This window comes from Enhydra lutris, unplaced genomic scaffold (genome assembly GCF_002288905.1).
Source record: "Enhydra lutris kenyoni isolate GAN:26980312 unplaced genomic scaffold, ASM228890v2 scaffoldscaffold1, whole genome shotgun sequence".
NCBI lineage: Eukaryota > Metazoa > Chordata > Mammalia > Carnivora > Mustelidae > Enhydra > Enhydra lutris.
The window spans coordinates 14,076,962-14,089,557 of record NW_019154085.1 but is presented as its reverse complement, the minus strand read 5'-3'; the positions used below and the strand labels follow the sequence as shown (position 1 = coordinate 14,089,557).

General features: G+C 46.1%; 1 protein-coding gene across 1 annotated transcript in view; it reads right to left on the bottom strand.

Annotated features, from left to right (window-relative positions):
- Positions 1–64: 64 nt before the first annotated feature.
- The window catches only part of LOC111149589 (KIAA2012 ortholog), a 103,390-nt gene continuing 90,858 nt past the window's right edge, over positions 65–12,596 (bottom strand). The window contains exons 18-24 of the mRNA XM_022506758.1: positions 12,338–12,452; positions 10,538–10,866; positions 7,186–7,388; positions 6,385–6,557; positions 5,361–5,580; positions 2,680–2,838; positions 65–1,033 (exon numbers count right to left, since the gene is read on the bottom strand). Of these exons, the coding sequence (XP_022362466.1) occupies positions 2,700–2,838; positions 5,361–5,580; positions 6,385–6,557; positions 7,186–7,388; positions 10,538–10,866; positions 12,338–12,452 (1,179 nt within the window). The 3' untranslated portion in view covers positions 65–1,033; positions 2,680–2,699. The remainder of the gene's footprint in view (positions 1,034–2,679; positions 2,839–5,360; positions 5,581–6,384; positions 6,558–7,185; positions 7,389–10,537; positions 10,867–12,337; positions 12,453–12,596) is intronic.

The window sequence follows — 12,596 nt, the reverse complement described above, 5'->3', positions numbered from 1 at the left end:
AAGTGCCTTTGAATTAAGGGTTTAATTAAGGCCACACTACCTTCTTAAATACTCAGTGTTCTGGTTTTTTTTTTTTTTTTTTTTTTTAACTGGATATTCCTGTATGGTGCATATCTATGATACAGTTCCTAATCATGTTGAATAAATGGGCATGCCAAAAATTCTTAATTGATTCATATCGATAATTTTAAGTTTTTCCTTTAATAATTTACAGAATGTTCTCTGCTCAGTTAAGGTTTGGTATACTTTGTTTATATTTGCCTTTTATTTCTTTATATCTTAAATATTTAAACTTGTGTAAAGTTAAAGTATCAAATTGGTTCCTATTAGAGGGCTTAACCTTTTAACTCTTCAACAAATCACAGAGTTTAGTATATGTGTGTATGCATACACAGAATCCAGTTTCATGTTCTCCCAGGTAGAATGTCATCTGATACTTTAGAAGGGCAAATAAAAACCTATCTCTGATTTTGTAAACCGTTAGAGCTTAAATACCTACTCAAGTCAACTGTTGAAAAATAATTGGCTTGCCTTATAACTTTCTATGTCTGACCCTAACTGAAAGATTATTTGTATTATACATGTATAGTTTTGGTAAATTAGAGCTTTTAGACTGTTACCTGGCATTTATTATATTAAATAGCAACTAGGACTGGGTCCATTTCTGGAAAATCCTAAATGCACATTTCTGTCAGGCCCGAGTGACAAACTTGACAGGCTACTTGAGCTATGCAGAATGTGTGAGTATGCAGTGTGGTATCTTAATTATGTTTGGATCTCTGAAAGTTCTTAGCATTTAGGTGGTGGAGCTTAGCTACCGGGGAAATCATCTTTTTTAGTTTATTGAATTCTTCAAAACACATTGCATTCTGCTATGGTTTAACTTACTAAAATGTGCTTATTTGGTGTAGCAGTGCTGGTAAAATAGGACTTTCACAGCAACGATTTTTATAGGACATCAGATTTGGAAAGGAGCCTTCAGTAACATTTCGCGGAGCTGCTCCATCTTGTGCTTGACTGCAGAGCCCTACATCTGTGAAAGAAGGGAGCCGATAAAGTCAGTAACGGTGATTTCCCCCACAGGATGTTCTCCTTGAGTGCCTGTTCTGTAGTATTTGACATGCTCCTTTCTCACCTGCTTACGCACCGCTGAGTGACTTACTGAGTGAATGTGCAAGTAGGATGGACAATTGTAAGAAAGTTTGTGACATATTTAAAATCACTGTGACTGATAGCTAGTGTTTTGGCCGTTTTATTTCTGTTTTACATAAAGCAAGAAGTTAAAAATAAGCATCAAACCTAAACAAGTTCAATAACAGCAATATAGAATCAAAATTAAACTTGACTTCTGGATTGTAGAAGTACAGTACCTGTAGAGAGCAAATACTTCACAAGCACTGGTGAGAAATCTGAGGGAATCATCTGCAAATACCAAGTGTTTCAGTTGCGGACAGTGAAGTACAGAGCAGGGCCAAAGGAAATTTGTGGGAAAGTTCAGGTTCAGCTACTGCTGGCTTTAACATCCTTTTATGTATCTTGCTTGTAAAGATCTTCCATCCCTTTTTTAATGATCATTTTAGGATAGATACTTTAGATACTTGTTGATACTTAAAGAGATGTTGAAGAAAAACTACCTAATCAAGACTATACCTTAATACAGTGTCGGTATGATTTTAAAAATGGGGATGTTATGAGGGTACCTATGGCGCTGTGGGTTGAATGTCCGACTCTTGGGTTTTGGCTCAGGTCGTGATGTGGGGCTCTGTGCTCATTGTGGAGTCCGCTTGAGACTTCCTCTCCCTCTGCCCCTCCCCACCGTGTGCTCCTGCTCGCTCTCTAAATAAATGAATAAATCTTTTTTAAAAATGGGGAAACTATGTGAGTGGCTGGATTTTAAAGGCACAGGAACAAACCCTCAAGATTTGTTAATTACCAGGGTCTAGAACAGTGCTGTCCAGTAGAACTTTCTGAGAGGATGGAAATGTTCTGCATCTGCACTGTCTAGTAAGGTAGCCAGTAGCTACATGTGGCTGTTGAGCACTTGAAATGTGGCTAGTGTGACTGGAGAATTGAATGTCTTAACTTATATTTAAATAGTTCCATGTGGCTACTTATTGGCCAGTGCAGCTCTAGAATCTGTATTTTGAGGAAGTGAGAATATCCTTAACAAAACAGCTCATTTTGCTTAAATGAACGTTTACCAAGTGATTACCTTCTTTTAAGCGGACATGACATTTTAATTCTTAGGTTGAAATGGATGTGGTTTTGCCTTATAAAGAGACAATAAATTTCTCAAAATATGAACTAACTCCTTAGCTTATTCAGAATTATTTGCATTATGGAATTTCCATTTATCTGCAATTCTCAGACACATTATCAGATGAAATGCTTTGACTATCTTAAGATGATGTTAGTCTTACTAATTGAAACTCAACTGAATTTACTGCAATTCAAACTGAAATGAAATTATTGGTCAGTTTTAGGCACCAAAGCTTCTGGATTTATGTGGTTCTAGAGACCATAAAGGATTTAGGTGAGTGAAGAGTTTACTTGAGTATGTGCGGTAGGGAGGGTTTGTGGGAATGGAGGTCCTAGAGTGATGTGAGGTGTGGGTTGAGGTAAACCAGATGAAATGGGATATCATCACAGAAACACTTCTGTCACCACCTCCCAACTTACTTTTTGGTTTTCTTCTAGCCTTAAGGTCTGGGTATTTGTAGGAACTGGAAATAAGAGTAGACCCACGATCTGGAAATGTTATGTGTCCACTGTAGGGCACTGGCTTCCTTATAGAGTTCTTGATGAAAATGAAGATGTTTCTCCAAAGCAGCTTTTTGCCTAAGGAGACAAGCCAACCACAATCCAGATATGATTAAGCATCTTAGAAATTGCCCTATAGAACCCTCCTACACTGTTGGTGGGAATGCAAGCTGGTGCAGCCATTCTGGAAAACAGTATGGAGGTTCCTCAAAAAGTTGAAAACAGCTACCCTACGACCCAGCAATCGCACTACTGGGTATATACCCCAAAGATACAAGTGTAGTGATCTGAAGGGGCACGTGCACCCCAGTGTTGATAGCAGCAGTGTCCACAATAGCCAAACTATGGGAAGAACCTAGCTGTCCATCAACAGATGAATGGATAAAGAAGATGTGATATATATGTACAATGGAGCACTGTGCAGCCATCAAAAGAAAAAAATCTTGCCATTTGCAACGACATGGATGGAACTAGAGGGTATTATGCTGAGCAAACTACGTCAATCAGAGAAAGACAGTTACATGATCTCTCTGATGTGAGGAATTTGAGAGGCAGGGTGGGGGGTTGGGGGTAGGGAGGGAAAAAATGAAACAAGATGGGATCAGGAGGGAGACAAACCATAAGAGACTCTAAATCTCACGAAACAAACTGGGGGTTGCTGGGGGTTGGTGGGGAGGGATAGGATGGCTGGGTTATGGACATTGGGGAGGGTATGTGCTATGGTGAGTGCTGTGAATTAAGTCTGAGGATTCACAGACCTGTATCCCTGTGGCAAATAATACATTATATGTTAATTTAAAAAATAAATTTATTTTTAAAAATTGCTCTTATAAGCTAGTAGAAGAACTTTGGGTTTGAGCAATCATCAGACTTGGGGCTGCTGATCTCGCATTTTAGTGGAAGATCATACTCTATTCATTTAGTAACTTTACACATGAGTTTTGGAGTTTCATGAGCCTTCTACTGGAAAAGTAAAAGGAAAGGCAAAGCTAGCAGTTCTTAAACTCGTATTGCTGGAAGGGACTCCCTTGTTTTAGAGATGAGCAAACAGGCCAGAGAAAGAAGTTAAAGTACCTGGTCCGATGTCACCCAAGTGAAGATGAGATAAAGCCAACTGGCATTAAGTTCTACCTCTGGGTGTACTGAGGCTATACCTCTCACTGCTTTAATTACTTGGTTTTCTGCCTTCAGCTACTTGGACTAGCTTTACAAAATCATGCAGCTTGCTTTTGGTCTCGATACTTGTGAGCCCAGTCCTGCTGCTCTGACACATGGAATACATAATTTTGATTTTGAATCAAGACTTCCCTAATCTGTCTTTGAATTCACTTAACAGCTGGGGTGGGTGGTGGGCAATAGTTGAGAAAAGCCCAGGAGTTGAACAACTCAAGGTTAGGTGGAAAACCTTGAAAGAGAATTGTTCTGTCTTCTCTTTCTGGTCCCCTGAAGAGTACTTTTTTGCTTAGATTCAGCTTAAGTTGTAGAAAAACACATCTGAGGTGGGTAAACTGTTTACAGTCAAGACTGGACTCACACACTTTTCTGTGTTGTGCCCCTGTACCCTTCAATTTTGATGATTCTAAAGAGTGATGTCTATTTGTTGCTTTCTCTAAGGAGTGGAAATTCATAAGAAAGCAATGATAGAGTACCTAGCTTTTAGAGTCCATTGAAACCACATTGCTCAAGAAATTCTATTATCAGAAAGATGAAACGATCGTTAACTATTATAAAGGAATAGAGGGGGGAAATGCCACTGGCCCGTGATAATTAGTTCTGTACTAACTCTCCAAACAAGTTTCTCATGAGATCTGGTCTTAGCTTACTTCTCTGATCTTATCTGGAAGTAGCTGTGCCTTGTTCACTTAGTTCCAGCCATACTGACTTTCCTTTATTCTTCCAACATGCCAGTTTCATTCCTTCCTTTGAGCCTTTGCCCTCACTGTTTACCTCCCAGATGTTTTTTCCTCCCAGATGTTTATCTGGCTCTTTGTCATTCAGGTTTCACCTTATAGAACACTATGAGAAGTTTTGCCCTTGGCAACCAATCTAAAGGAAGGGTCCTGCAATCCTGTCACACGTTTAAAACTTTTTCTGTCTAGCATCTATTGCCAGCTAAAAAAAATTGTCTTTCTACCCCCAGCCCCAGAATGTAAATGCCAAGGGAGAAGAGACATCTGTTTTGCTTACTTCTGAATTCTCAGTGTCCAGAAGAGTGTTTGGCACATTAAAAGTAACCAGAAAATACTGAGAAGGGCAGTGGTTCAGAATCAGGGGGTCTCAGATGTGGTCCTGGCACGGCTGCTGACTCACTCTTCGGCCTTGATCAAGATCCTTTCCCCCTCCTTAGGACTCAATTTTCTAATCTGTAAACCAGAAGGCTGAGAGCGACGAAATCGAAACTCCCTTCCAGCTTCAATACAAAGTCTACAAGCCATGAAGACATTCTATGATACCGACAGCAAAAGAATCTCAGGATTTAGTTCTTCCAAACCACGCTTACGGAAAGTGGGAGAACTTCCCTTGTCCAGAGGCCGTGCAAATGTGGAATCAAGCCCCTGAAATGATCCCTCTGTGGCAACTGTTGCCCGACTATCCCCTACCTGGCTTCCTCCTGTGCTCGCGTCATGGCTTCCTCCAGGGCCAGCCGTGCTGCCTCCTCTTCCTGTTGTCTTCTCTCCTCCGCTACGAGCCGAGCCTTCTCCTCGGCCTCCTTCTTCCTCCGCTGGTGCTCCAACCGTTCTTCTTCAGCCATTTCCAGCAGGCGTTTTTCTTCCTCTGCTAACTGCATTTCCAGTTCCTTCTGCCTTTGCTTCTCAGCCTCTGCAGAATAGAAAGCGGGAGAGGGGTAGGCTCCACGGGGTTCCTGTTCCTGGAGAAAGTTCTCGGACCTAACTCCCAAGTCTGATTCCCAAGGACTCGCCAGGAGATACTATGCTGGCTTCCCTGCCAGCTGCCAGCTCCTCTGTGGGGATCAGCTTGGGGTCAATGTACAAATTTAAGAGTCCTTTATCAAGCACATACTATGTGCAGTGCACCGGGCAATGAGTACAAAACCTTGGCAGAGAATTTTCCAGAGCCTGAGGTACTCGTGGGAAATACGCAGGTAGCTGGGGAGAGGCGTCAGATCGGGGTCTGGAGAAATTTTGTGCTTGCTCAGGTGAACTGACCAGCCGAAAGGAGGTCACCTGCTGACACCTGCTGAGCCTCACAAGTGAGGCCACAGAGATTGTGCGGGTCCGCACCTGAAAAGCTGCCCTGAAGCCACCCAGATGTTTGCTTCCCTCGGCGAGCAGGGCTCCAGCCCCCATGTAGGCAGACCCTGGGCAATGCTGGAAGGGCCATGGGAGGGGCAGGATCCCAGTTCAGGAGGTGACTGAATTGTGAGTGGGGCCAAGAGTCCTTTCCACAAGTGAGTCTGTGTTTATTTTGATCATCTGTCTCGGCTCACTGCGGTCACCCATACTCATCCCTTCAGAAAGAAGAGCTTATACATTTAGACTGCTTCATGCACCAAGGCTTAGGGTAGGAATAACTCCGGGGAGAGTCAAGTGAACACCCACAGTGGGATAAAAATACGTCTGCCCCAGATAGGAAGTGCAGGCGGCTCCAGGAGCCCTTCCTCACCCGCCCGCTCGGCTTCCTCCTGCTGCTTTCTTCTCTGCAGTTCTCGAAGTTTCCTCCGGAACTCCTCCTGCTGCCGCCGGGCCCTCTCCCGGGCCACCTGCAACTGGACTTGCTGCTTCCTCTCCTCCTCCTCCCGTCGCTGCTGTTCTTCTTCGAGTCTCTGTTTCCTCAGGCTGAGGAAACAGCCACGGGATAGTCAGGGAAATGGCCACCAATACTGGGACATCCTTGTGAGATGAGCCCATGGGCAGTGCCCTGGGGGGCGGCTTTGTGGCTACGGGCCATGGGGACATGCCACTCAGAGGACACTGGGTGTCCAAGGGAAACCGAGCAAAGAGCAGAAGCAAGAAGGCAACTGGCCTGGAGCTAGAAGCCGCAGGTTTCCTTGCACAGCTCTGTGCTCTGGGGCAGGGGCACTGAGTTCCCAAAGCTTCATTTTCCACTGTTAGGAGATGAACCGTAGAACTCTGGAGGCCTCCCAGGGTTGTTGGAAAGAGTAAATGAAATGAGTCAAGGCCTATGAAAAGAATCTAGAACAATGCAGACAGCCGCAGGGACTCAGCAAAGGCCTGCTGGGCTGGGTCGCAAAGCCCTTCCAAGAACACCCCATGAACATGAACCTGGAGGCTCCCTCAGGGTCAGGAACGACTCCGTACCTTCCGACAGGTAACAGAGAACGGGCCGTGCTGTCTGCCTACTGGGCACGAGCCTCAGAACCAACCCCGGCGCTGGTGGAGGTCCACCTGGCCTTTTCCCGCTGCCCCACCGATCTGCTGGCGGCCGCGGACCCGCGGGACCCACCGCTTCTCCTCCGCGCGGGCGCGCTGCTCCAGCTCCAGCTCCTCCTGCATCTTCTCTGCTCTCTCCAGCTGCTCCTCCAGGAGCCGCTGCTGCTCCTCCTGTTCCCTTCTCTTCCTCTCCACCTCCAAGTGTCTCATCGCAGCCCTCTCCGCTCGCAGCCTATCCCGAGAAGCTCCCTCTCGCTCCCTCTTGGCGACGAGGGCCTGAGGAACCAGAATGTTTTGAAAGGCAGAGCCTGTCTCGGGGGACCACCCTCCTCCCCAGCTCTAAGACGAGTCCCCAGTGGTTTCCGCACGAACCATGGCCTCTGCCTGGGGCTGGGCGGTCTGACTGGCCTGGGTCCAGGCTTCGTACTCGCTTCGAGGTCTCAACTTAATTTCCCCGATACTGTCTTCTTCTTGGGGCTGTTACCGGGGCTAACTGAAATAGGGCAAGTGCCAAAATAACGTCTGGCACACGGTAGTCTGGAGTTTTCGACCCTCGCTGCACTTTACAATCACGTAAGGAGTTTCGACCCTCGCTGCACTTTACAATCACGTAAGGAGCTTTTTTTTTTTTTAAAGATTTTATTTATTTATTTGAAAGAGAGACAGTGAGAGAGAGCACGAGCGAGGAGAAGGTCAGAGAGAGAAGCAGACTCCCTGCGGAGCTGGGAGCCCCATGCAGGACTCGATCCCGGGACTCCGGGATCATGACCTGAGCCGAAGGCAGTCGTCCAACCAACTGAGCCATCCAGGCGTCCCACGTAAGGAGCTTTTAAACCTGACTTGAGGCCAAGGCCCCTCCCAGACCAATTCAATGAGAATATCTGGGTGGGGGCCTCGGTGGTTTCTAGAAGCTTCTCCGGTGACCAGGACTGGGAAGCACAGGTTCTAGATAAAGGCTATCTTACCGCAGGTGGTCTTAGATGTAAATGTATTAGACTCACGTTGAGTCCCAGGCAAACCCACTTTTTAAACGGAAGGTTTTCTCAGCTTACGTGAAGGATGTCTTCACTTTCCTTTTCTCCCTAACACCCTCTGCACTGTCAGAAATGAGCCCAGGAGGGAAACTTGGACTGTAACTCTTCCATGGGCGCTCTGTATATCCTGCTTGGGGTGAAACTAAGCGGCTTATTAGCCTTTGCAGAGCAGCAGAGTACTTTGGCTTGATAATACATCTAAGAAATTCTGATTCTCTAGCAGACTCAGGAAAGTTCTGCCCACAGCTTAAAATTTTCACCTGCGGTGTAGAGCAGAAGTCCATAGTCTGCGCAGCTAGGAGGATTGGGAACAATAAAGGAAAAATCTTTCTTTCTTTTTTTTTTTAATTATTTATTTATTTATTTGAAAGTGAGGCAGTGAGAGAGAGCATGAGCGAGGAGAAGGTCATAGGTAGAAGCAGACTCCCCATAGAGCTGGGAGCCCCATGCGGGACTTGATCCCAAGGCTCCGGGATCATGACCTGAGCCGAAAGTAGTCGTCCAACCAACTGAGCCACCCAGGCGTCCCGGGAAAAATCTTTCTGAAACCCTTTTTAGTTGACCGTGGGCAATAAAATAAAGAAAACTATAGTAATTTAAAACTGACAAGAGCCCTACTTATAGAGTCAAAGGACCTGGATGTAAGTCTCGGCTCTATGGCATGATGGTTGTGTAACTTCTGGCAACTCGGCTGCTTATGTCTAAGCCTCAGTTTTGAAGTCTGAGAAATGGGGATAATCACATCTGGTGCACAAGTGTGGCTGTAAAGATTAAATGAGATTCAGCAGAATTGTACCATATGCACCTGTAACTTATGTGGGGTTAAGCATAGCAGTTTAGCTGTGAGTATAATTGTGGCGTTCAAAGATATTCTTTTTTTCTCCCCTACAAAAATGCAGTTCAGCACCTTCATACCAGTGGAAAAAAAACCGATTTATTCCAACAGCAGAAGAAAATTTGGTTGTGTTGGTCTTATTGAGAGATATATCTGTGTGGTATTTTTAAAAATTCATTGTAGGGGCGCCTGGGTGGCTCAGTGGGTTATAGCCTCTGCCTTCGGCTCAGGTCATGATCCCAGGGTCCTGGGATCGAGCCCCGCATGGGGCTCTCTGCTCAGCAGGGAGCCTGCTTCCCCCTCTCTCTCTCTCTGCCTGCCTCTCTGCCTACTTGTGATCTCGGTCTGTCAAGTAAATAAATAAAATCTTTAAAAAAAAAATTCATTGTAGAGGGAAGGCTGGGTGGCTCAGTCAATTAAGTGGCTGCCTTCAGCTTGGGTCATGATCTGAGCGTCCTGGGATCAAGTCCCACATCAGGCTCCTTGCTTGGCAGGGAACCTGCTTCTCCCCCTGCCTCTGCAATAAAATCTTTAAAAAAAAAAATTCGGGGCGCCTGGGTGGCTCAGTGGGTTAAAGCCTCTGCCTTCGGCTCAGGTCATGGTCCCAGGGTCCTGGGATCGAGCCCCGCATCGGGCTCTCTGCTCAGCAGGGAGTCTGCTTCCACCTCTCTCTCTCTCTCTCTGCCTGCCTCTCTGCCTGCCTCTCTGCCTACTTGTGATCTCTGCCTGTCAAATAAATAAATAAAATCTTTAAAAAAAAATTAATTGCAGAGATTTTCAAGGGTAATTTTCCTTACACTCACTCAGTTTTTCTCTTAAATACTTGACATTAGAATCAAGGCTCCTGGAACAAAATAACTTTTATATGCTGCAGCACCTTGTAAAGACAGACAGATATGTGTGTATGAGCTGCCTGTGGCGCAGCTACGTGCCACAGAAAAGCAGATTAGGAAAGGAGGAATTTCTGTAGCCTTTGGGAGGCAAATAAAACATGAGCTCCCAGCCAGGCCAAGTCAAGGATATGTGCTTGGTGGTGGGGGGGGGGGGGGGGGGGGGGGGGGGGGGGGGGGGCGCCTGGGTGGCTCAGTTGCTTAAGAGGCTGCCTTCGGCTCAGGTCATGATCTCAGGGTCCTGGGATTGAGCCCCAGGTCGGGTGCTCTGCTCAGCAGGGAGTCTGCTTCTCCCTCTCTCTGCTCATGCTCTCTAATAATTAAAAAACAAACAAACAAAAAAGAGGGTAGGTACTTGGCTCTGATGGTCAAAGTCCACCTTTCCCTGCAACCATGAAGCCTGTGCCAACTTCTTGCTCCTTACGGGTTGCATATATGCTGTGGCATCTTGGAAACCTCACAGAACACATCATTTCAGAGGGGCCTTGCCATGCTGTGTCTTTTCTTAAAGGGTCAGACGGTATCAAAGTAGAACAACTAAAACCATGGTGCAGCGGCACTGTTTCAGTAGCCTGCAGTGGGGTTCAGGGCAGTTTCCCCCACCTCTGCGGTGGTACCAGTGAGAACAGAAATCTCTCTGGCCCAGGTGAGAGTATTGGACCTTACTTTGGAAGGGTCCTCGTAACTTCGTTCTTCTTGAGATCCCCTGTTGGCAGGTGCGGTCTGGGCAGGTGATGATCTTCTGTCTATGGACACTTGGCTCTCCTGAGCATCATACTCGTGGGAGAGCCAAGGGTCCTCTACCATAGACTCTGCAGGGGAGAAACCTCTATCAGTAGTGTCTTCTGTTTCCTTAGAGTTAATGACATCAGGCCCACTCAGCTCTGCTACTTCCAGATTCCTTTCCTTCTGTGTATTTTTCCTTTTGGCTCTTGGTTTTCTTTCTTTAGGAATTAACTCTGATTTCTTTTCAGCCTTTGCTTCCTTTGACTTTCCTGGAGAAGAACAATGGGGGACAGAGTTGTAGCTAAGTAAATGTCACCTCTGCCTGTTTTCCAGTAGCTTTTAAACTTCGGTGGAATCACCTGGGGTGTAGATTCCTGGGCCCCACTCCCAGAGTCTGATTCTGCAGGAATCTGCATATTAATGTTCACTCCAAGTGTTTTGAGAAGGGCGGTCCACAGACCACCCTTTGGGAAACTGCCTTATCCTGTTTGGATCAACTGTCATTCAGTAGTCTTCCTACTAAAGAAGGTCTGTTTCACCCTGATGTATGGTAGAAGCAAGACTCTCCACAGGGGAAAACTACAGACATACATGGAAAGTCACGCCTCAAGAGTCTGGCTTCAAGTTGCGGTTTTGAAACCTGGCAAAGTTTAAGCCTTCCATACTCTCAGAACTCTTCCTCAGTTCACCTCTGGGGACCGCAAGTATTTCCTTTCCCCAGTCCTGCCAATGCAACCCAAGTCATGGGCTACAACAACGTAAGGTCAGCAAGACTTTAAAAAGCAAATCTCAAAAATAGATTGGGCCCAGGAGACAATCCAATCCCTTCCTTTCTGACAGCCTTTGATTTGCCTGGAGGGTCTTCTAAATCATGTGGCCAGGAAAGAACGGGTGTTAAGTTTTAAGCTAAAGAAAGTCTTCAGAAGCATGGGATTCTACATTCCTTGGAAGGTGTAACACAGGGAACCAAGAAGAAAAACAGCAACTGGGTGATCATTCAGAGCTCCTTTCATCCTTCCCCTTCCCAAATGCCCCATTCTCAAATGATGATAGTTATCAGTTCACAGAGACATGGTAAGACCATGTACTTGGAATCAAATGTCAGGGTCTGAGTCTGGGTCCACCAATTCCTGTTCAGTCTGTTTGATCTAATGCAAGCCACCCTATCTCTCTAGCCTCAACCACTACGCCTTATAATAATAATGCTTACTGGGGCGCCTGGGTGGCTCAGTGGGTTAAAGCCTCTGCCTTTGGCTTGGGTCGTGATCCCAGAGTCCTGGGATCGAGCCCCACATCGGGCTCTCTGCTCAGCAGGGAGCCTGCTTCCTCCTCTCTCTCTGCCTGCCTCTCTGCCCACTTGTGATCTCTGCCTGTCAAATAAATAAATAAAATCTTTAAAAATAATAATAATAATGCTTACTTTAAGGGCGATGTTCTGGGGATTTCATGATGTCGCGTGTGCGGGGCTCTTAATACAGTGGGTATTCAGTAACTAGGGGCTGTTATTATTATTTCCTCTCTTGGTTGCAAGTCTCAAGGCAAGCCTGGTTTCCTCTCTTCCCTCTCTCCTAAGATACTGACATTAAGTAAGGCTGCAACAGCGTCTTAACCAGACATAGTCCAAAAGACTCAAAGCCGGTGGTTCATCCCACTGGATTCATGCCGATTCTCTGTGACACCTCCCAGCCCCCGCTAGGTATCTTTTCCTGGGTCGCTTGTCAAGGGCACCCTCCCCCTTACCAACAGTGGCCTCTGCTTCCCTGTGGACCTTTCCTTCTCTCCTCCCCTTGGGCGCCTTGGACTTGTCTGTCCTGGTTCTTTTCTTTCTCTTGGTTTTGCCAATCAGCTCCATCTCCTAAAGGTGAAAAATTAAGGAAAAGGACCATGATGTGCAGGAAACAAGGAAGAAAAAAACCGTCAAAGGAAGAGTATGTTGACTAAAACAGCACGGCTTCGAAGGGGCTTTGTGTGGGTTCCACATGGAGCAGAAGAGGGAGTC